This window comes from Dermacentor silvarum, chromosome 1 (assembly GCF_013339745.2).
Source record: "Dermacentor silvarum isolate Dsil-2018 chromosome 1, BIME_Dsil_1.4, whole genome shotgun sequence".
NCBI classification, from domain to species: Eukaryota; Metazoa; Arthropoda; class Arachnida; order Ixodida; family Ixodidae; genus Dermacentor; species Dermacentor silvarum.
The window spans coordinates 261,387,250-261,410,453 of NC_051154.1; the positions used below are offsets into that span (position 1 = coordinate 261,387,250).

The 23,204-nt window shown below is 45.0% G+C and overlaps 1 protein-coding gene across 3 annotated transcripts in view; it reads right to left on the bottom strand.

Annotated features, from left to right (window-relative positions):
* The window catches only part of LOC119437102 (LIM homeobox transcription factor 1-beta), a 231,371-nt gene that overhangs the window by 122,663 nt on the left and 85,504 nt on the right, over positions 1–23,204 (bottom strand). Inside the window, exons 1-2 of one of the 3 annotated variants that reach the window (XM_049660288.1) lie at positions 22,119–22,220; positions 17,476–17,627 (exon numbers count right to left, since the gene is read on the bottom strand). In XM_049660288.1, the coding sequence (XP_049516245.1) occupies positions 17,476–17,627; positions 22,119–22,204 (238 nt within the window). In that variant the 5' untranslated portion in view covers positions 22,205–22,220. Of the gene's footprint in view, positions 1–17,475; positions 17,628–18,027; positions 18,125–22,118; positions 22,221–23,204 lie in introns of those variants that run through there. The other 2 variants (XM_049660290.1, XM_037704174.2) reach the window with 2 other exon arrangements.

The window sequence follows — 23,204 nt, forward strand, 5'->3', positions numbered from 1 at the left end:
CAATATAGCTTTTGCATTCAGAACCCATAAGAAGTGCTTAGGTCTCGTCGGATCTTTACTTTTTTAAAGAAATACAGCGCTGTAGTCTCACGTCGATAAAGAGGATACTAGACAGTTTTGGTATAGCGTTAGCGTTGCGTGCTGCGCACTGTGCGTGCGCTGTACGTAAACGGAGCTGGAGCTCTTACACACGTGCGCTCTTTTCGGGATTTAGCGTTCAACGCTAACGCACGCAAAGTACGGACGCTAAGAAATAGCGTTGTCGAACATGGCAGTAACCATGACTCCAGCTTGACCGTGAATTCCGTGATGGTTATGCGCTCACTCTCGTTGATCGCCAGTAACTATTGAAATGAGCTTTCGCTTCCTCTATACTCACCTGAAATTTTATTTATGAGCGCACAGCGCGTCCAGTTTCTGTGATCGTTCGGCGATTCCGGCGTCCCTAAGCCTGACGAGACGCGTCCGCATAGCAACAACAGAATGCTTCCTAATGGATTGTCTTGGCTTGGATACGTTGTCACAAGGCCTCAGACGGTACCCTGTCTTTGAACGTCTTCCTTACGTTTGCGTTCCCGTACGTTAAAATACGTAAAACTACGTACGTAAAAGCAGAACACGAGTCCTGCTGTCCGTTCGTTTTTCTAGTCTTTATTCTGGTTTTTGGTTGATTTTCTAGCTCTGTGTTGTCTACACTTCCCTCTGTCCTTGTTTGTGCGCGCTCGCTTGACCGTCTTCTGCTATGCAAAACCAACTATCCCAAAAGTCGGGGCTCATATAATTGCACCCGCCAGTGTCAGATGGCCTGCATGCAGGTAACGCCTTCTAGATAATATCAACTATCAGCATGCCACGGTTGGGGCTAGGTGTCCATCCCCGGTTCCGACAATTCTAAGAGATAAAAAATAAACCAAGAACCAGAGTAAAGACTAGGAAAACGAACGGACAGCAGAACTCGTGTTTTTCTCTCTCCCTTGTGTGTGTGTGGAAAAGGGTAGCAGGGGTGAATTCTCTGTTACTATATATAGCCCGACGGCTACTGGTTCGCCATACATCTAGCACTCGCCCAAACGGTTTCTTTTCTCTTCTTTTCTTTCTGCCTACACGAATATCAATGCTGATTCGTAACACGTAATTTGTGGCCACATGTGTCTCGTTTTCTATTTAATCCGTAGCAAAAAAAAAATAGATATTTAACCGTACCGATCCCCAACGATACGGATTGATGGCGGGCTTCCACAAGAAGGAACACATCTGCCAATGCCAAAGAGGACACACACGCACCTGAGGAGTCTAGGGTATCCGGACCACTATGCCGCACAGGAGAAGCCAAGCCAAACATCAAACACCAGCTTTGTGACTGTCCCGCCTCACAAGATACTAGAGAGAAATTTACCGGAGCATGTGGTGCCACCAGATACGAGGAGTAGATCTTCCAACTGTCTTATCTCTATCCCTTGGAAATGCAGAAACGTCGTCAGTTGTAAATATAGGTATTCTCCACAAAGGCCGAACTCATTGGACAGACCTGACTGGACCTCAGCACTTTTAGTGCAACTGCCTTCATAATCCCACCCAACAATCCACATTCCCTAGCGAAGCCACATAGCCATTTCTCCTCCAAATAAAGGCCTTGTTCATTAATTTTTTGTTCGATTAGGTAAGCACTAGTAGATGGGTAAGGTATTAGCAACAGAAGGAGGGGGGGGGGGGAGGGGGAGTTGTCACGCAATATCAGATACCTCTATTAGAGAGTCTCGAACATTGATTTTTTACAGGGGCTTTTTGGCTGTCGGAAACAGCCCCCACCCCTTGTCCTAGAACCTTTTAGTGCAGCCGTTACGAGAACTTTCTCCAAGCTTCCACTTCCATTTTTGGCTGTTGATGCTGCGGCTGTTTACTAGCGGCAAACATGTCAAAAATTTGGCAATGAAACAGCTCGTCATACCGAAATCATAGCTAAGATATTCAATACTATAAAGGCGATGTTCAGGCGATGCTGTATTGCGCACTTGCGCTGCTTAAAAAAAATTTTTTTTTTCAACAACGCTCGACACCGCCAAGCATTTAGTTTTCACGCCTGAACATTTGGAAATGAAAATGCAAAAGCGCCAGCCCCAACAAACCAATAAAACTTCAGAGGGCTGCAGCATTGTAGGAGTCTTTTCCATCTCGCTTAATGTGCCCTCACTTGAAATCATTGAGCAATAACGACGCCTCAAAAAGTAACGCTCATAACCTACACAAATCACTTATTCATAGCCCAAACCATTCAGCCTTTTCTCTTCTTTTTCATTCACCTTCAAAGACCACCGTTTTCTTTCTTTCTTTTGTTTCCTTTTTTTTAGCAGCTCCACTATTCGACTAACGATGCATAAATTGAGTGCAACGCGGCTGGCCGATATCAAAAATAGGGCTTCCTGACGCCTTATTAACTTCTTTTTTGTTTCATCTTCTCAAAATTTCCCCATGGCGCCCACATTCATGCAGGCGTGTCGCGTAGCCTACGCGAGCGCAACTAGGAAGCCCCAGAGAAGGCACGTCCGTTGGCTCGCACATGGCGGGTTGATTAAGATCTCGCTCCGCACGCGTGCCGATATATTTATATCTATATATAAATATATAGGGTGGTGCGCTCCCACACTCATCGACTCACGCACGCACGTGGCACCATTAGAGTCACATGAAGCTGGGCGCATTGCGCTAGCCAGTGCCGCCCCTAAAGCGGAAACAATGGACAGGGTCCACGTGTATTGATTGCCCGCACCCGTTCGCGCCCTCTCTCTCTCTCCGGTGTGCGAGCTCCTTCTATCCTCGCTTTTACTCCCCCCCCCCCCCCCCCCCTCCCCGTTCAGAAAAGACTGCTGCGCCGCCGTGGAATCAATGAGCGTGCGCCCGGTTAAGCCGAGCGAACCTATCGTCGAAGCTGAAGCCTTCAAGGCAAGCTTGTTACGAAGGAACGCTGTTGAGGAAGCATGACCACGTGAAAAGAACGCGCTTCTTTCCTTGGTTTTCTTTTAATACAACGAACGTTGTCCAGGAAGAATAAGCGCGTGAAAAGGCAAGGCCCTTCTTAAGTTTCCTTAGTGTTGGAATACTTCTTTCTTTGGTTTTGAAATTATGCGCTTTCTTTTGCTGAGTGCCGAAAACTTTTACTTTTGCGCACGACCAAACGCGATATTGTTACGGTATCGTCGACGTTAAAGAGCCCTGTGCATCGGCTCTCATAGAATTCCTTGCGAACCTCGTGAGATCGCCATAAAACTATCTTATCTTGCAAATGCGTTCGCTCAACTCGTATGCCTAAAGCGATCATGGTGTGTGAAAATATATTTCCCCATCGTAACGACGGTAACGAAGCAAACACTGTCAAAACTGTGAGTTAAAAATTGAACCCTTTAATGCGCAAATTTGTGTCCTGAAAAAAAAAAAAGAAAAGAACAAGCGCGGCACTCAAAAGCCTAACGATAGCGGCGAGCGCAGTCGTCCATCCTCGAAATCTGACCTCGCGGGTCACTTACGTCTGCTATGTGTGCATGTGTCACCGTACGTTCCAAAGTAATCGCTGGCGCTCGCGTACATTCGATAATCTGCAACATCATTCGCATTGCGTGCAGAATCAGATTGCACAAGACTTATTCGGTACATATAATGTGACAGAACCGGCGACAACATTCAAGAAAATTCGAACGCAGTATATGCATCCTGCGTTGAGCGAGAAATCCACAAATGCGACAATCAGATGAAAAACGGTCACCGTCATAAATCAAAACAATGTGCGCGCAAAATATGAGAAGCTAGCGGACAACTTTGTCGGTTATTTTTGCAATAGTGCTGGGCAAGTGAGATGGGATGTTTTATTTTAGCAGTATCATGGGAATGTAATAGCAACAACAACAACAACAACAACAACAACAACAACAACAACAACAACAACAACAACAACAACAACAACAACAACAACAACAACAACAACAACAACAACAACAACAACAACAACAACAACAACAACAACAACAATAATAATAATAATAACAATAATAATAATAATAATATTAATAATATGCAGAAAAAGTGGGTGAAGCTGCACATACACCCACAGCCGATAAGGGTAGCAATGGATCTATTAAAAAAGGTTGCGCGGGGTAACAGCCAATCAGCGACACTGAATACGTACATTAGACGAACCACTAAACAATCGCTGCAAATTTTACCCTTGTGATTCACCCATCTATACATAAGAAGCGTAAGTCAATACGTCAGACCCGCAGTCTCAAGTTAGAGAGAGGAACGGCATATTTGTTTCCACGAGAAAAAGCAAAGCGCATGTTTGTTCTTTCGCGTTTCTGCGAAGGGACACGTTCTTTCGTGTACATATAAGCGACATGGCCATATAGAAATACGTGCGTTCTGTTCTTTACCACTGCCTTTATGAACTGACAACTACTGTTGGGAAGGTGAGGCGTGACTACATAATGATACCGCTGCACGACGAGGAGAATTACAAGCTCCGAGAGACGCTAACATTTGCTTGTTTGAAGTTTTACGCTCAACTCCGATAGTTATCCCATTTTTCTACACAGAAGGACGGCAGATCTATTGAAGAATAGGAGATGACGTACAACGTGCTTATGCAGGCACAGTGTCATCCAAAAGAGGAGTGAAACCATGAAAGCCACGCGAAGTTTATATTGAATTTTGACATCACATTAGGGAAGCTGCGAACAGCACAATATGCACTCAGTGGAAGCAAAGGAAGTACGAAGCCCAATATGAAGCGCTAACCACAAGTGCGCGTCAGCAGGCTTCTGCGTGCGCCAGCGCCCGCCTACGCGCCGGCTGCGCCTACCGGAGGCGAGCGCGGACAAGGTGTCGCATGGCCACGCGTGGGGGCGCGGAAATCTGCCCATGCCAGATATTTAAGAGCGCGCCGGAAGGCGCTTGCCGGCGTGCTCCAATCGGACGTCGCGGCTCCTGAGACTTCTAGCAGCGTTGCCGACAGCTAGCGGCGCCCACAAGACGCCAACGCCAATAATTGGCCCACTAATTGTAAAGCACGACATTGCCGTTGAAAGAATATTTCGTCATACGATAGATTGACAATGACGCCGATGCGGCCAACGGCAGCAAGACTTCGTTGTTATCGCCGAGTGTCGGTATTCTGTTCCGAAGACGGTGACATGACCAGCCTGCCGACCGTCATTCCACCGGTCTTTGTGCAATCGTCCGCTGTGTGAAAACATCGCACAGACATTGCAATGCCTGAGTTTGTACCTCATTATTTAGTTGTGTGCAAAATAAATCGGGATGTTCTTTAGAAACTCAAATTCACGAACTTACGCACTCGCAAGTCGCCGACATCAAATGTGTGCCACTTTCGCTTCTATGCAGTGGAGCTAACAGGTTAGGTCTACCGCGCTCCGCTCAGCGCATTGTTTCGCCATACAGGCGTATATGAGCTAAAGGCGAAGCAAGTAAGATCGAGAAAACTGGTTTTACTGTTCAGTTTTGGCTACAATGACTTAAAAACGTCCACAGTTTGACACATAAAGAAAAGCGATGGTCGACAGCCTGCAAAAGAGCGGTCTTACGCACAGGACCTTTGAAGACGTCGTTTTCCCCGGAGGGCCCGCGGCAATCAGGAAGAGAGCGCAACGACTGCTGATAGCCTTCCTGCGAGACACGGGGCTCATCGATACCTGGTGCACACCCCTGATATCAACTCAAAGGAGGATCAGGCGGAACAATTGCCGGCTATGCATGCCAGGCTAACCCCGCCTGCTTCAACATCATGACCACTACCACCACCCACCTTTTAACACTCACATCGTGCGGGGTCCGCATGCAAGAAACAGGAAGCGCCGATATGGTGGGCCGAAAACATTGGTAGGCTATCGTTGCTGTACACTCGCCTGTGTCGCATATCACTCAGAGAAGCAGGGGTGAGCGTGTTTACAGGATGCGCCATGAATACTGTCACAACACTTACGCCTAATATTTTGGTAGCGAATTTACCCGATATATGAGGAATGCAAACAAAAACTAAAAGAACAACAACAACATTTTATTCAATGTGTCCGCTCTTCGCGTTGATCCCGGCCTTTAAATGTTCAGGGTGCGCTTGAATCGTGGCCTGCAAGGCATCCTAGGCGGAATTCTTCTCCAGCAATGCTTTCAGGGCCACCATGCTGCTGTGCTGATGGGCGGGAGCCTCTTTTTCAAGAATAGCCCACAAACAGAAGTCCACCGGGTTTGGGTAGGTGTAGATCGCCGGCCATTCCTCAGCTGGAATGAAGTCGGGCGTGAGAGCGCGACACCGCAGCTGTGGTGCTGATTTGCTCTTGGATTGGTGTTCTGGGGCGCCGTCCTGCCGCAAAAGTCCAAGACTACTCGCAGAAGTGGGACAGGGATGAGGGAAGCGAATGAGGCCCTAGAATACCTTTAACGGACGTGCGAGTGTCGATCTTTGCGCCTTAATTTTGTCACAAATACAAGAGGATTGCGGCCAGTGGTGGTTACCCCCGCTAAAACCACGACAGACACCGCATGTAAGTTTCGAAAAACTGTAAACTGGCTGCATCAGCAAGATCTGACGTCGGAGCAAGCACTCGAGAGTTATGAGTGTTGTGACGGGCCTCTACCGTGAAAATTTCCTCATCGGTGTAGACAGTTGCCTAATGTTCCCCATGCACGGCCCGTGCCAACAGCAACCGGCATTTTCCCCATCTTCCGATCTATGCACCTCTGTCAGTCCATGCCTTCTCTGTAACTTGTAGGAGAACACCTTGAGGTCTCTTTGCACAGATCTTCTCGTTGTTGTTGCCGACACATTCAGCTCCAAAGCCAGCCTTCTGATGTTTATCTGTAGCTGGTCGGATGTGGCGCAGAGAGAGCACGACCACTAAGGGCTAATTACTTAAGGCTGCCACGTTTGAGAGCCCTTGGAACAATCTTCAGGTAATTTTTTAGAATTTTGGCGACCTCGGAAGGAGAGTGTCGGGTCTTGCGCTCAGCGACGAGATTGTTGCTCGATGCGATTTATGGCGTGTCATTTTATGAAAAATAAGCAAGTCAGCATAAAACACGGTCGAAATATGAAAAAAAAAATATTGAAGGAATGTTTGAAGAAATGTTTGAAGAAATGTTTGAAGAATTAAACGATGTGAAGGGTTCTTGAAAAATTAGAGGCACAATTGTCGATCAAAGTGTGTGGCGGTAATTATGGCACACCCTGCATATTTGTACTTCCTGCATGTCTCGATTAAACATTGTTTTCTGGGACCTATTGTTCGCATCTTATGTGAAACGGGTAATAAGTAGTGACCTCTTCGATGCGAATGCACGAAACTTGCCCAGGAGCCATATTCTTGTACGATCACTTTCGGGGACATTTTCAGTTTCGCGAGATTTCTCGTAACTATAGCACCGGATGCATCGGCGTCTACGAGGGACAGCATACGTAGCACAGTGCCAAGCATGCTGTCTTAGCCCAGGGCCAGACACTACGTCGCTCGTAGACGCCGACGTGTCCAGCGCCATATATAGTCACGGAAAATCTCGCAAAAGTGAAAGTATCCCCGAAAGTGATCGTCCGAGAATACCACCCCAGGTGTCAGCGGTATCAGTACTGAGTTACTGAGATCCAAATTTTCTAAAGAAAAGCGTAAGTCCTGTAAATGAGCGCTTATGCTTGTATAGTTTCCGCTAACAATACCCTATCAATCCCGCAAACACTGCTTATCATAAAGCGTATGCAAAGAGCTATACAGCTACCTAAATCGTCAGCAACAGCGCGTATACAATACGGTCTCCAGGTTGCCATCATCGATCATATCTGTGCATCTCAGAGTGATGAAACGGTGGTAATATACGCACACATATGTGTGTTTGCCATTTTGACGTGGCTTGTTGAGAAGATGGCTTTCTTTTCACTATATTTAATGACAATGACGAGTGGTGGCCGCGCGTGCCGACGTAAACGTATGCGCTGCGCTTCAGTGCTTGGGCTGGATTCGGCGCTTTGCCGGTGAATTTCTGCGCTCCGTAACTCGGTATCTCAAACGCAGAAAGCTGTACGCTCAGATGTGTTGTAGCGAGCATGTACATGGAACGTCATTTTGTGAAGCGATAAAATATCGGGCAATGCGTATCGAAATCAACGGCGACAAGCTCCACGCCAATCGCATCAGGTAGCCGAATCGTCTGCAGACTGTTGTTGTCAAAGCATTGTGACAGGGGCGCCAACACGACGGAGACCACTGCCGCTGCAGTAGGCAGATTGAAACTGGCGGACATGTGATCGCGCCTAAATCAGCGTTGGCCATCACCGTACTTTCTTGTCACATGTGCTGCGTTTTTATACAGGGTGTCCCAGCTATCACGCTGCACGATTAAAAAATATGGGAACGGCGTTACGCGAAGCAAACCTAGTTCTTATTGTTTCCAGTACAGTGGAGTAGCCGCCAGTAATTTTTTTCATTACTGAGATTTAATAAGATAATTGTAATTCATTATCTAATTTGAGAAGTACTGTCCTAATTATCAAAGCGTCAATAAGACAGTTGTAGAGCAACATGAAAAACTCCCGATACAGCTTTCTGTTGCTCAAGACGTACTAGATAAAAGTGTTTTTTCGAGCATGAAAGAAGCCCGCGGATACACGCAAAGTGCCTCGAGCGGCCAGTTGTGCGGCAGTTCTGCGTGTATTCGCGGGCTTCTTTCACACTTGGAAAAACACATTTATGTAGCACGTATTGAGCAACAGAAAGCTGCATCGGGAGTTTTTCATGTTGCTCTACAACTTTCTCATTGACACTTTGATAATTAGGACAGTACTTCTCGAGTTAGATAATTATTTACAATTACCTAATTAAATCTCAGTAACGAAAAAATTACTGGCGGCTACTACACTGTACTGGAAACAATACGCACTAGGTTGGCTTCGCGTAACACCGTTCCTCTTTTTTTTTTTTTTAATCGTGCTGCGTGATAGCTGGGACACCCCGTATACTGTCAATCCACACCGACTAGCTCAAATTAGTACGTTATTATTTTTGGTTGCGTGTCCTCTTAGCACCTCTGTTAAAAATATGAACGTACTTTAATAAAGAAGTATAACCCCCTTCAGCATATTACCTTTTAAAATTTAGGAGTCGAAAAATGGCAATAAACACGCATAAAGAAATACTTGGAATTTTGAATCCTTTCTTCATTTATATTTCGCATTACAGCGGATTTTTCGACGAACTGGAGTCTTTGTTCGCTTATTAGCCAGCTTTAAATAAAACGTGAAATGATTCTGGCTGCGTCATTGCTTCCTCTTGCATCACTAGTTACCGTAATTACACTCTTTTCTTGAATTTAGCGGTCACCTTCCTCCTGCTGTGGTCTTCATTATTTTATTTCATGTCTTCCGGTATGCAAAGTTGCGCAGTTCTTCAAACCGCACGTTGACACCGACAAACTAGTGTCTCAGGTCGATAGACCGCCAGTCTCGTTACCTAGAGGTCCTGGGTTCATCAGCGGTTTTCGAATGGTGTGGCAACACTTTGCCATATTATATCATGCATGAATGGAAATTGAACTGTCAGTTTTTATGAGTAAATGTGCGTTATCGGTGCTTGATATTATACCGGTTGACCGGTGACGGACAATCGCTCATGCGATCGGTTGCACTGTGACATATCAAAAACAGCAAGCCAAAATGCGAGAAATCAGCGGGACTTGACTATAGGGGCTTCGAGAACTAAGATACCGTGCACGCATGAGATTTACTGAAGCAATGGTTAAGAAAGCGCATAATCATCCACTACCAGGCGTCAGTGGAATCTCACGAGAACACTAAGCTAGCACGCAAAAAAGCTTCCATAAAAGTGTGAGACTCTGCGGAAAGTAAAAAGCATGCACCTCTTTTCTTTTGAATGAAGTGGTCACAGATTTAGACAGGACACGTTAGAGAAGGTGTACTTATCATTCACCAGTTGCTGCGTGTTCCAGACACTGGGGTAGTATCATCTATTGATTGTTTACTCCAACCACTACGAAGTTAGCGTTCAGTATAGCGAACAGCGTAGCCGGCGGGAAAAACAGGTATAAGTGCCCAGTTTATTTACCCACCATCTGCGTACTTCACCATGTTGAAAGTAACATGAAGCACGATGTCTCGCTGTATACTGGCTGGAATTTGCTGACGTCAAAACTTTTGTCTCCTGTACGGTCATTTCATTGGGAAACTGATCGAGTGACCTGAAAGCAGCGCTGTCGGTAAGCGTACACCTGCCTCCTCCGTTTCTTCACGTTCAAGATGGCTGGTTTAGCAAAGTGGCGCGTTCTTTTACTCAGTGTCTACGCCACTGGTCTTGAAAAAATGGTATGCGTACGGATATGGGTGCGTGTACGTACATGCATACGCGCACGCACGCAGTCGCATGCACGATTAAATACGCTTCAAGAGTGAACATGAAACGACTCCCAGGAACAAGCAGCACTGTCGCTGGGAACAGGCGGACGTATAGCCTTTGCTTTCGGACCACGTAAAACCATGGCATCGATTTATCGCTCGTTTTTTACTCTCCTTTCCTCCAGCTTCCTAACGACTTTCGATTTTGCTGAGACGACTTAACTGCTTCGCCAGAAACTTGGCCGAGCCGTTTTTTCAGCGTCGACCCCGCGCAAGGTGCATGTTGCCTTCTGCGAAGTACGCACTGGGGTATCTTTGCAAGAGCAGCCTGAAGAGCTGCACAGCTACAGCATTAGAGCTGACAGATGGCCGAGGTCCGAATGTCCCGATACTTGAAGTCCGCGAGGCGCTTTATACATATAGTTGTATTTTCAGTGCAAAATTTTGCGAAGATTGCGCTGTTTCGCGTAGCAATTTACCTAAAAAAAACAAAAAAAAAACCTAGCCACGTCTCACATGTGAAGTCTGATATGTGGCTACGCGCATTCTGTTCGCAGAGCGCTTCCCAGATAAGGCGCATATGAGAACTTGTTTACGTTGAAAACAACGCCAGGAACGCAGAAAAAAAAAATTTAGCTAGCGCTCAGGAAAGTAAATTTTTCCGATTGAAAATAATGTTGGCTGCTTGACAGATCTTCTGAGCGCAAAATAATTGTAAGTAGTATTATTCAGATCACAGCAAGCCCGTTGCAGAGTCTGCGCGGTTTATTGGTGTCTCAAGAACGTATTGGCTGGACAACAAGGCTCTCATTAATTTCACCGAGTCATTGTGATCAAGGTGAAATTCAACAAGGCATTTTTTGTAAAGGGCCATACAGAAATAAACGAAGGTGAAAATAATTTCACGGCAATGCTCCAGCAGGGTTCTTGAACGCAGGATTCTTTGATACCTGGCCACGAGGCCACAGGACACTCGTTGTCAACGACTTTTGACAGCTTGAGCCGTTTAAAAAAACCTCGTACATGTCTTAACATTCTCGAAAAAAAAAAGAACAAGGCAGGACCAAATAGCGCTCTCTTGACATTTCTTTGTTTACATCCCGTCTTTTCGCTCTGTAGCAAGAATTAACCAACACCAGCTCAGCCAACTTTATATACTATTTACTACGTCGGCACGGCCCTAAATGTGTCTGCAAGTATGTATCAATCACCGGTGAAACTGGATTCTCAGAGAAAAAAAGGTTTACGGGAGAAGAAGCCCTGTTTTGTTAATTCTGTCGTTTTAAATCGTACGAGCCGTTCGATAGATCTGATGGACAGCTACAATCTTTTCGTTCTTCGACTGAGTTGTATGCTGTTGCGTCTGTCCGGTATTTTCCGTCTGCCTGGCACCTTGGCCTTGCGAAGTTGTATTCTTAGAGTTTTCTTGTAAAGGTATCCTTCGTGCCTGCCATTGTAAATACATCTTGAATTGAATGGAATTGAATCGAAACCACTGTTGCTGAGAAATTTCAGTTCTTACTTTTCCGACCAAGTAAAACATTGTGAAGCATTAGGGCTGGCTCTAACAGCGGTCGAGGAATAGCATAAATCAGGTGCACAAATTTCTCACGAAGATTTTCAATTTGTGAATTCATACGTGCTTTAAATAAGTCACGCATGACAATGACACAGCTGGTACGATGTGTAACATTGGTTGTCGTAGCGTCAACTCTTCTGGACGTGCAGAATATGTTATGAGCGACATCTAGAGGAGCTAACAGGTACCGCCTTCTTGGAAGCTGTCCCAGTGGTCCCTCTGCTGAAGCCTGAATAAAAGTCCTAAGAAGCTATTCACATATACAGAAATATTGACATTATGAATCTCGTAAATCATTAAAATATAATTAAAAACACTTATATTGGGAGAATGGTGCGCACAATTCATATCCACAGAAGTTAGTTTTTTTTTTTGTTCGGCGTGTATTTTATGGACATCACCGTTGGTCTAGAGACATGTGTGGAGCATTGGCAACAAATACGCAGTTAACTGTAATTTTTCCTGGGTATTAAAAAGGTAGTTAACGCGGGTAATCATGCCCACATTCTTGGAAGGAGAGAATCTCACGGCTTTGAAAGAACGCTCCACCTGATTTCTAATACTTTCGGAAGACTGACAATGGAAGACAATCTGAACAAGCAATGATACAGAGGACTCTACAACAGAGACGATTCAGAATCGCGCGTTATTCAACGCACTCATAGCTCGGTTACCTTATGGTCTGTTACAGAATACTGTTTGGTATGTATGTATGCAGAGTAGTTTTATTTGTACAACGGCTCTGGATTGTTAACTTTATTCATGGCATTGCGTAATAGTCTGAACGCAGGTATTGAAACTTTATAATATCGGATTCCAAAATGCTGCCGTTTAGCCACTGAACTCTGAAGCGGCTAGTTTATTTCAACATACGTCATGATGACCATGCCTCCGTATGTAAACATCATACTGATTTTTTCCTATTGTCCCTGATCACCGCATCGTATAAGGGCTCACCGCTTGAAAACACTAAAAATAAAAGCGAAGAGCATTTTCTCTACATATTTTGCAATATCTGGTTAAACTTTCATAGGCCATCTCTCTGGACGCCTTCTGGCAGCTTCCCGTCCCTTCAATGTGGTTAGCTGTCCTATATTCGTTACGAGTACTTCATCAAATGTCGCTCTTACCGGACAAGCTGCATTTACTGATCGCAAGAAGTCTCCGTGTTTGCTTCAATGTTCTGGTGACATCAATGGCATCGGTGGTGGGAACGAGAGCTAGGCATCACATTACGGTTTTATTTTATTGTCCGTTTTTATGTCGTATTTACACAGCATGACCGACATCCGCTAACAGAGGCGTTGCCACTCCGAAGTGGTTGCAGCCTGAGTTTGCAATTCCCCCGTTATCAGGCGATTGTGACCATTCATCGAGGCTACATGTGATGAAATGCTACCGCCTCCGATTTACCCCCAGCTATAGGAACTTCTGCAGATAGAACGGATGAAATAGAAATTCGAAGTTACGCCCATTGTCGAGGCCAGCTTGTAATGCGTCCACTTTAAATCGAGCACTGCGACAAGAATCTAGCGTACACAGGTAGTTGGTGTGCTCAAAACAGTGCAAGGTATTCATTCGTCCACGCATTAGCGATACGACGTTTATTCGAAGTTTGCCATATCTATAGAAGCTTCACCAATGACCACCGAACAAGTGACCAGCAGTTATAGGACTACATTTCAATAGTTACCCTGCCGCATTCTCCTTACTTCGGAAGTGAAAAAGCCGGAAACCTTGTAAAACATTCTCACGAGCAGCGGATAAGGGTGAATCATTCCACTGTTGAGCAAATTGATGCTCAACAGTGGAATTGATTCCACTGATGAGCATATTGCAAAAACTTTATACGGAAAGGTCATGAACTCTATAAGGTTCGACTATGATGAATACATTTTATATATACTGTAGAGAGTGGACTCAGGTTTTCTCTCTGTACTAAACTGCGCCACTTGGGAGCCGCGTTTCATCTCTTTCATCTGGGTGTAGCGCTCAAGAATCACGTTATTTTTAAAATATATCGTGGCATCTCTCGATGATGCGCCTGTGGTGAAGGGGTTGAAGACATAGCTCATTTGTTGTTGGAATGCTGATTTCCTGTGCAGCAAAGGCGGTAGCTACGCGACAAACTGAGACTGTTGAGCAAGCCCCCATTGTCACTTGAGCCGTGGCCTGCTTGAGGCTTTGAAAACAGAGCCAGCGTTCATGGCTGTGAAAGTCTTTTTTTTGTATTTGTTTCTTTTATGAGCTACTTGTAGCATGTGCACGAATTGCGACTTGCGTTGACTTGTTGTTGTTGCAATTGTTCATTTTAAGAATTATTTAGCCCTCTCTTCACTTGCAAGTGCGAGGTAATGTTAACACGAATAGTGTCTACTTTCGCCATTACTTATTTTTCCTCTTCAATCAACGTGAGCTTTCTATTGCATTTTTTGCAATAAGTGAAATAGAGAAGCCGGAAGTATGCTGCTTTCAACCTTTCCATGGGAACGCCGTTAGGCCTACATTCCTATGTGTCTGTATAACGACGTATGGCAGCTGCCGTAACCGTCGGTATAAATAAATGAATAAATGAAAATAAATAAATAAATAAATAAATAAATAAATAAATAAATAAATAAATAAATAAATAAATAAATAAATAGAACCGCATTTTCCTGGATGGAATCTGGCATATTTCGTTCCTGAATCCGGGGCTCAAGAGATTGCATCGCCGGCGTCAGAAGCCCACTGGAAGTTGTGTCCTCAAAAAAAAAAAAAAAAAAAAAGAAAAAGCTCCACTTAAGTTTATTACGCGCATGAAGCCTCTAAACGAGCTCTGTGCGCTAGCCGCGACACTGCGTTTATCGAGCGTATGCTATTGTACTACAAACTGCGATTCTCGTTTCCAAACGCTGGTGCCCAGGTTTCCCGAAAATTCAGCCTTCTCTCATATTCTGTGCTCCGCAAACAATTGACGCCGATAGCACTAGGCGCGCTGCGTGTGGGAAGCTGACGGTGATGACCGCCGCGTTCATGCAGAGGCACGTTGCTATAGTGATGCCACAAAGAGCGCGGAAGGCGGAGCGAACGCATCTTGCGTATAGTTCGGAGACGAGTCGGAAGGAAGTGTAGCAAGTGACTCGCAAACAGATCGGTAGCAATCCGGGAGTTGCAAAATGTGAACCGAATGCAACCGGAGGCGAGCGGTACGAGGTCATCAGTGGCACCGGAAGCGACCTCCGCTGTAGAACGCACGGAGTTTCGAAAGGCTGTTTGTTATCTCTTGTCCAGTCTATCGCACGGTGCAGTGCGAAGAAGCCGCAGTTGGTGATAGTGCTTATCTTCCCTCACGGACTGCGATTCGCTAGCGGACGAGGGACAACTGTAGTTGGCGTGGCTCGCAAGCTATGGCCGTGGGTTTGCAGGATGTCCAGCGTAGGCTTTGTGTTAGCACAAAGAGATATAGGCATCGTTTTGAACACGCCTGAGCCGATTCCGGTATTGTTCTGTACAGTTGGGAATCTAATTATCTGTACAATTAAGGTTGCTTCGTGGGTTTGGTTATTGTGAATAGATGGACCACACTAAGTGCCGGTCTCTATAGCACCGGTGGCAAGGTATGCAGCGCTGAAATTTTAACGAGGTCTGTAGAAGTTTTGTCCGTTGTTAGGTAGGGGCGGTATTTTCTAATGTTATATTTCATTTTTCATACCTTCGGTTCTTCGTCATTGGCTAGGACATGACTCGTACACCGCCACGCCGCCGTTATCACTGGAATCGCCGACTAAGCGCGTCGCGTGATAAGAAAAGAAGAAAGGGAAATGCAACAGAACGTTACAAAATGCGGGCTCAGGCGGAAATGAACATTGTGGTGGAGGACAACGTCCCGTATGAATACAATTTAGCGAAGGCTGCCTTTTCCTTACCAACCACCAACGGATGTGAACTGCTAAGCAGGCCAGTAGTCTCAGCTATTTATCAATTCAATTAGCGCTGTTCGAGTTTGAGCTCAGTCATTTTCAACCAAGAAAATGGTTATGATAATTCGTGGGCATGTAAAATTATTAAAAGATCTGGCGTGGAAGACCGAATATTATTTGATCTGATTTTTTTATTTTATTCATTTTTTTATTCGATTACCTCAAATGCCCCTAGTCAAGGAGTATTAAATGAGGTGTGTACAATCTCAAGATGTGTGTACATTAGCAACTACTGTATGCATTCACAAATAAATAGAATCATGCGAGTAAAGTGACATTGCATGGAATCATTGCAAGAAGTGTCACCTTTTTGGTGGCGAGACAATAGACATATGTAAATCGGAGACCTTGCCGCTAGTTATTAGCTTGTATAACGCATATGTTTTGAAAGCCAATGAAATTGCATATATCGCCGTTACCTTCTCTCCAGCAAAATGATTTCTCACGCAAAATGAAGACTTCGCTGGGTATTTTCAACAGATCTGAATGACATCGCCACAGGAATAGGCAGCGAGAAGTGTTCATTGCTCTGAGTTATTTTAATAGCGATTACTGGCAACGGAAGAAAAAAAGAACAGACAATAAAATAATAATTAAAAAACGCGTGACACGTGTGGCGGGTTGTCTTCTGCAGATTGCATTTTTTTTGTGACTCACTCGTGTTGTTCTTTCCTGTTTTCCCGGTTCAAAGTGCATTAATAGCATCGCTCAGGAAAAAAAAAGAAAGTTCCGCAGCAAGTTTCTCACTGTGTGTGTCCTTTTGTTTGTCGTCCTTAATTGTCTAATGTGCTGAGAAAACGTCGATCTTGCGGCACCAATTAACTGAACGCTCAACCGCAGTGTTAGGCAGTGCGTATACTATAGAACACGTGCGTATCATCTTGTGATTCAATAAACACACATGTTAAACTTAGCTTCATTAAGTCGAGTTTACGTCTTCCTTGTATGTGTAAATCGCAGCATCGCCATGACATAGTTCAACACACATTGAAGAGGCAATTACGCTCATATATTTCATGTACTTCTGATTTAAGAACCCAATTTAACAGCTGAAGCTCGCCTCTCTGGCAGCCACCCACGTCTCGTTACCGCGTTCTCTTAAGCGTCGTCCACGTCGTAGGGTGTTCCCACCCTGCGAAAGGAAATTCAGCTCTGCTCATCACAATTACTTGTGGCAGCTTGCGTCATCGGCATTATATTCGTATATGTCTGTTACGCGGATCACTGCTGCATTTTGTTCCGTAGCTTTCAATATACCGCTCTAGCAAAGCGCTCTCAGTGATGATGAGATTGTGGGAATGAGTGAATTGATGAACGAAGAACGGAACAAATGGACGAACGAACGGCGAGCAAGCAGCAAGTGTCTGTCGTCTTGATCGAGTAACGCACTGTGAATTACTCTAATTGCGACAGTGCACCACTCGATAATCCAAACACGTGCTATATGATACCTCCATAATTGACATTTTGTTCCTCTCCCTCTATCTCTCAATATCGAAGAAGAAAGACAATACAAAGGTTGAGCAAACCCTCACCGGTGTTAGACGCCCGGAAGGACGGCACCGAGGCGCCCCTGGCGGACGCCGTGCTTTTGGAGTTCTCGGAGTCCATAGCCCAGCGCTGCAGGTTCGGCATCCGAACGGCTTTTCTCTTGCGCGAACCCAGCTCGACGCCGCTTGGTGGCGCACTGCGAGGGAACAGGAACGCGGGAAGATAGTGATCACTACAATGTTCATTGAGTGGTTGAAGGCTCTTTCGACCCTTGATTGAACCAAGCACGATTGAGGGAGGCGAAGGCTTAACTAACACGCTTTCACTAACCCTCCATTAAAGGGCATCCAGTGCTTTACTGGAACGTTAACACGTTAACGAAAGCATGTTAAAAAAAATCTTTTTCGTGAAGCATGACTGGCGATTCACATATACGCAAAAGCTATATATATATATATATATATATATATATATATATATATATATATATATATATATATATTTCTCCCTTATTTCCCTGTTTCGGGGATGTAATACGAACTCGCATGTAGGTGCATCGGCGTGTCCTTTCTTATAAGGTGTGAGAATATACGTACATCTAATGGCAGCAGGGTAGCTTCTCCTCTAAACGATGTCGTCATGGTTTTGATGGGCTGTGTAACATTTGAAAACATTCTTGCAGCAGATTTAGCTGTAAATAGCTACGTGCCACAAAAATTGACTGAAGAGGCCATAATGGCTATGGCTGTAAAATTCTTGCGGGAGTAAATTCCTAAAGCGATATAGTGTTTCATGTGCAACCCATTTAATAACTACGTCATGAAAAAAAAGAAAGATGCAGCACCTTTTTAAGTAAGTGTCATGAAGAAAAGGGAAGCCTATATGCAATGCTAAATATCCGTGATTCAAACAGCCGCGCGCGGAAGCCAACCGATGAAAGTGGCGGCGCGAATGAAGCAGCCCCGAGCTTCACACATATCAGCTCTTGCATCAAGTCAGGTGGCTCTATGCGCGCTCTGCGACGCAGCAAGCGATAATTTTCTGCTTCCCGTGCCAACCACGAACTGTCTGTACGATAAAGCACCAAGGAACGAAAAATGCGTCATCAGGAACATTCCAACCTACCGTAATGAGCAGTAGACCCCAGCAAAAGTGAAGCTCTCGCTGTTATAGCTTCATGAGTACCAAGCGATGTCACATGGCACTCATTCTTGTGCTTATACGTATTTTGCATGCGTGAGTGTTCGAATGGACTGAAGTACCACGGGAGACTGCTAGCTACATTGTAAGCTTGCGGTGTGGTGCTGACGCAATTCAATGTACCATTGATAAAAGTAGTGATAAAAGCGGTCACAGTATTTTTCGCCATGATCAATGCGCGTTGCTTGCATTTCTCTATGTCGTGTAACAGGATTCTGCGCGTGCGCGCACGCACGCACGCACGCACGCACGCGCACGTACGCACACGCGTGCACGCGCGCGCGTATTCATCACAACTACGCACACAAGGTCCGCACATATTCCCTATTATATATTAAACTTCAAGGTGCACAGGAGGTAAAATTTAGCTACTTCTCCCAGCCAGGTTTCATTAACGTTTCCGCAACGTGGTGTCGCGTGCTATAGGTGGAAAGTGTTACAATTCAAGAATATTTGTATGTCGCGTAGAATATATATATATATATATATATATATATATATATATATATATATATATATACCAGAAAAAAGCGATTCTGGGTCCGGGTAAATATTCACAGTGAAGTAGACGCGCGTATGAAGCGGTTTATTGACGTTTCGGCCGGGGTCCGGCCTTCATCAGAATACAATACATGGCGTCAGTACAGCTTATATACATGTGCATATCAACCGAATGAGATATGTTTACATGATAAACGATAAAAATGTGCGAACTAAATGCATGTCAATCGTTCAAAGGACAGCTGATACGTGTATACACAGATGGCGTTTGCAAACACCTAATCTAAAAATACAAAGCATAAAAATGCACAGAAATGAAGTGCAAAAACCAATCGTCAGGTGACAACAAAAGACGTCACCCAATATGGGCTATGTTATCAAGCAAACAGACAATATATATATATATATATATATATATATATATACATATATATATATATAATTCTTTGTTTCAATTAGAAACTGCCAATTATTTCCCCTGTGCTGTCCTTGGTGTCATTGTTTCTTGGCTTCTTACAATATAACTAATAAAAAAATTGGTCGGCCCTTCCACTCCGTGAAGATGGATGATAAGCGAAGCTTATCACCATCACAGCAAATGGAGTGTATACGTACCCGTTCACAGTGCTGAACGCAGGCAGTTTTTCCTTGATCAAAGATTTCTTACATGCACCGCAAACTCTAAATTCAACAAGGTCTTCTCCAATAGTAGCGTAATGTTCATTTAACACTTCCAAGGAATTGTGTTGCTGTTAGTCGGAGCGGATCACACTGATGAGGGACAAGTTGTTGTCGAACCGCAAACGCTTGCGTTCGATGTCTCGAGTTTGCTCGGCGGCGTGGTTAGCAGCATCCGCCCGGCATTGCCGCTTGCGATTTCTCAAAATTAAATTGCTTCAAAATTAAACCTGCCCGGCAAGTAAGACAATCAATGGTTCGTACTCCCTTAAGCAATGGCTCATACCCCCGTAAACGCGGCCTCCCCATTATGACAACAGAAGAGAAGTGAAATTCTACGCTAGAATGATGACCGGCAACGCAGCCAGCTGTGGAAGAAGACGACGCTCGAGCTATTGCTGATGATGATAGTTTCTGCGAACGGACACGGACGTTCAGGCTAGACATAGACAAGCTTCGCTTGTAAAAAGCAGGCCCCTCGGTTTCCTTTCTACCCGTTCCTTGCTTAGCGAGGGTCTCGAATGCGACAGCTTTGAAGCCTTCAGGTGGCATGCGTGGATTTATTGACCAGTTGCATTTATATGGCTGCCTTCCTTATCTATCTCTCTCTCTCTTTCTGCTTTCACCCAAAAAGTTCACGCCTGCGGCAGAAAGGATGTTGCACATTCGCCGCCAAGTGCCGTCAGTGGTGGCGCTGGCTAACACTCCCAGAGTTAGTTCAAGTATATAAACATGAATACCCCAGAAAGTGGATGGCAAAAGGGCCCCGCGGTAGCTAAATTGATAAGAGCATCGCACGCGTAATGCGAAGACATGTGTTCGATTCCCACCTGCGGCCCGTTGTTTTAAATGCGTAAGCATTTCTATGCTTACCCAACGAGAAAACCGTCTGTCCGTCCATCCGGCCGTCATGTAAGACGATCGCTTTCAAAATAGAGCCCGCAGCAGCGAGAGACTAACTTCGTGCTGCCTGTAGCTTCAACGCGAACGAAGCGGCGAGAACACAGCGCTCACGGAGCTCTCAGTACGCGCCGCACTCTGCCCGTTTCCCAGATCGCCTTCAACATACGGGCCCGCGCGTCTCTCTTCAATGCTAAGTAATCGGCGAGAACACAGCGCGCCAAGCTATCAGCAGTTGGCACTCTCTGTCGCCATCGCGGATCCCTTTGAAGATACCGTCCGCGCGGCCGTGCCATATGCAGCCACCGGCGGAACATTTTTGGTCATGGTTCATAATGGTTCGACGCGGATGGATAAGGAGCTAAAGAGTGATAACTGCTTACAATGATCGGAACGTCATCAGCGCACCTGGCGCCGCCACCTGCAGTACTTTGCTTGTGTTATTAATGCAACTTGCGCCGATGTCCACACCAGTTCGTGCCACTGCAGCGCTGTCGTTTGTACTGACCGGATCAAGTTTCATAACACCGATAATGACACCGAGCTGCGTAGCGATTAGCATGTGAGTGGCACAATGCGTATAAGCATATTTAGACAACTCCCAGAAGTGTTTCTGCGTGATTTTTCTCATTCAATTTTATTTCCATTCATTTATAATTTCTTTCATTCAATTAAGAACGTAATTTCTCCTATGCTGTCCTTGGTGTCATTGGTGTTTGTTGACTTCGTGTGATATGACTATACAGGGTGCCCCAACTATCATGCACCAAGATTTAAAAATATGCAACTCCCACGTGGCTAGACAGAACCAAGGTAATGTTGCTTGCCATCGCTTGGAGATACTCAGATTATTTTTGCATTCCACTGAATCACACAATTAGTCCTAATTAATTAATCGACTGCTCAAATATTATAATTAGATGAAAAGTGTCAATGAGAAAATTGCATAGAGCAACGTGAAAAACTCCCGATACAGCTTTCTGTTGCTCAATACGTGCTACATAAAAGTGTTTTTCCGAGCAGGAATGAAGCCCGCGAATACACGCAAAGTGCCTCGAGTGGCCAGTCGCGCGGCAATTTTGCGTGTATTCGCGTGTAGCGTGCTGTATGGGTGCACGTCAAGGAACCCTAGGTCATGAAAAATAATGCGGAGCCACAACCCTACATCATAGCCTGCGAGTTGAACTTGAAGCACGATTGCGTGTTAATAAACGTTCACGTCGGGGGGAAAAAAAGGACGTCCCACTGCTGTCTGCAACCTTAACCTTTCCGCATGGGTTTTTGCTCTCGACTAGTGAGTTCCTTAGTGCCGTTCAGATCCACAATTCAATATATTTTCCCGCATTAGCACACAAGCAACCATCACAAGTTATAGTAAAATCACGTGAAAGATAACTATAGCGCCTACCTCGAGTACACGGCGTTTTCATGGTGAGCAGTATAAACAGCGAACGCACAGGAGCACATTGAGCCAGATATACGCAGCACGTTCATTGCTGGTCGACCGACCTTGGCAATGACACCGAAAACATTTTACTGTTTGGCAAAAAAAAAAATCAGTCCGGTGGCCACCGCACTAAAATAACCAACAAACATGCTATCGCACATTATCAAAGCCTATATCCGCTACATTCTCTTTTATATTTGTATTATTATTTTTTTCCGCTTGCGAGAGGTAGGCATACGATCCGTGTTAAAAGCGACCTGATGGATGCTCTATTATCAGGAATCCCGTATCTTAGTTATCATTTGCTCTTTTAGAAAGAGCGTGCGTTGTGCAGTATACATATATGACCTCATCGAAAGTTAACCAATCATGTTATCTGCATGCCTTTCTAGAATTCCACGGCTGGCAATGACCCGCTTGCGGCGTTTATTGCGCGAGGGAAAAACAAGAACCGCTGCAAGGCAGTACTCGTGCGGTTGATCAGGTGCATATCGCCAAGCCACACCTATTCTTCAGTTTGTGCACAATCTCAGGAGCGGAGAACTTCTCACCTGCTTCTCAGTGTTCCCCACTCCGCCTCGCGGCTTCCCGATATTCAGTGCGTTCTTTGCAGAGGTGACGCAATCAGTTCTGCCGAGATAACGTCTTACATATATGCCCCAAACGCCTCGAGGACGAATGAACAGGGCTCTGTCATTATCGATCCGTTATACGACACCGAAACAGCTTGCAGTCCGGCGAAGACGCCACATGAAGGGTTAGGATAATTGGTGATGTAGCACGATATCTTGGCGCTGAATATATTTCGTGTATTCATACACGAAATTATTAGGAAAACATCACAAGACGTGCTTGTGCAGGCAAGACATCATTGCAAAGTACTTAGATGGGCGGCTTTGAATTTCTTGATTTCAAGAAAGCGTTTTTATTCTATTAAGCACGGCGTTTTACTGTATAAATAGCAAAGTATGGAGTTCAATGGATAGCTCAGCAAATTATAGACAGTTATTTGACGAATCGCTGCCAGTGTATCGAAGTAAACAAAAT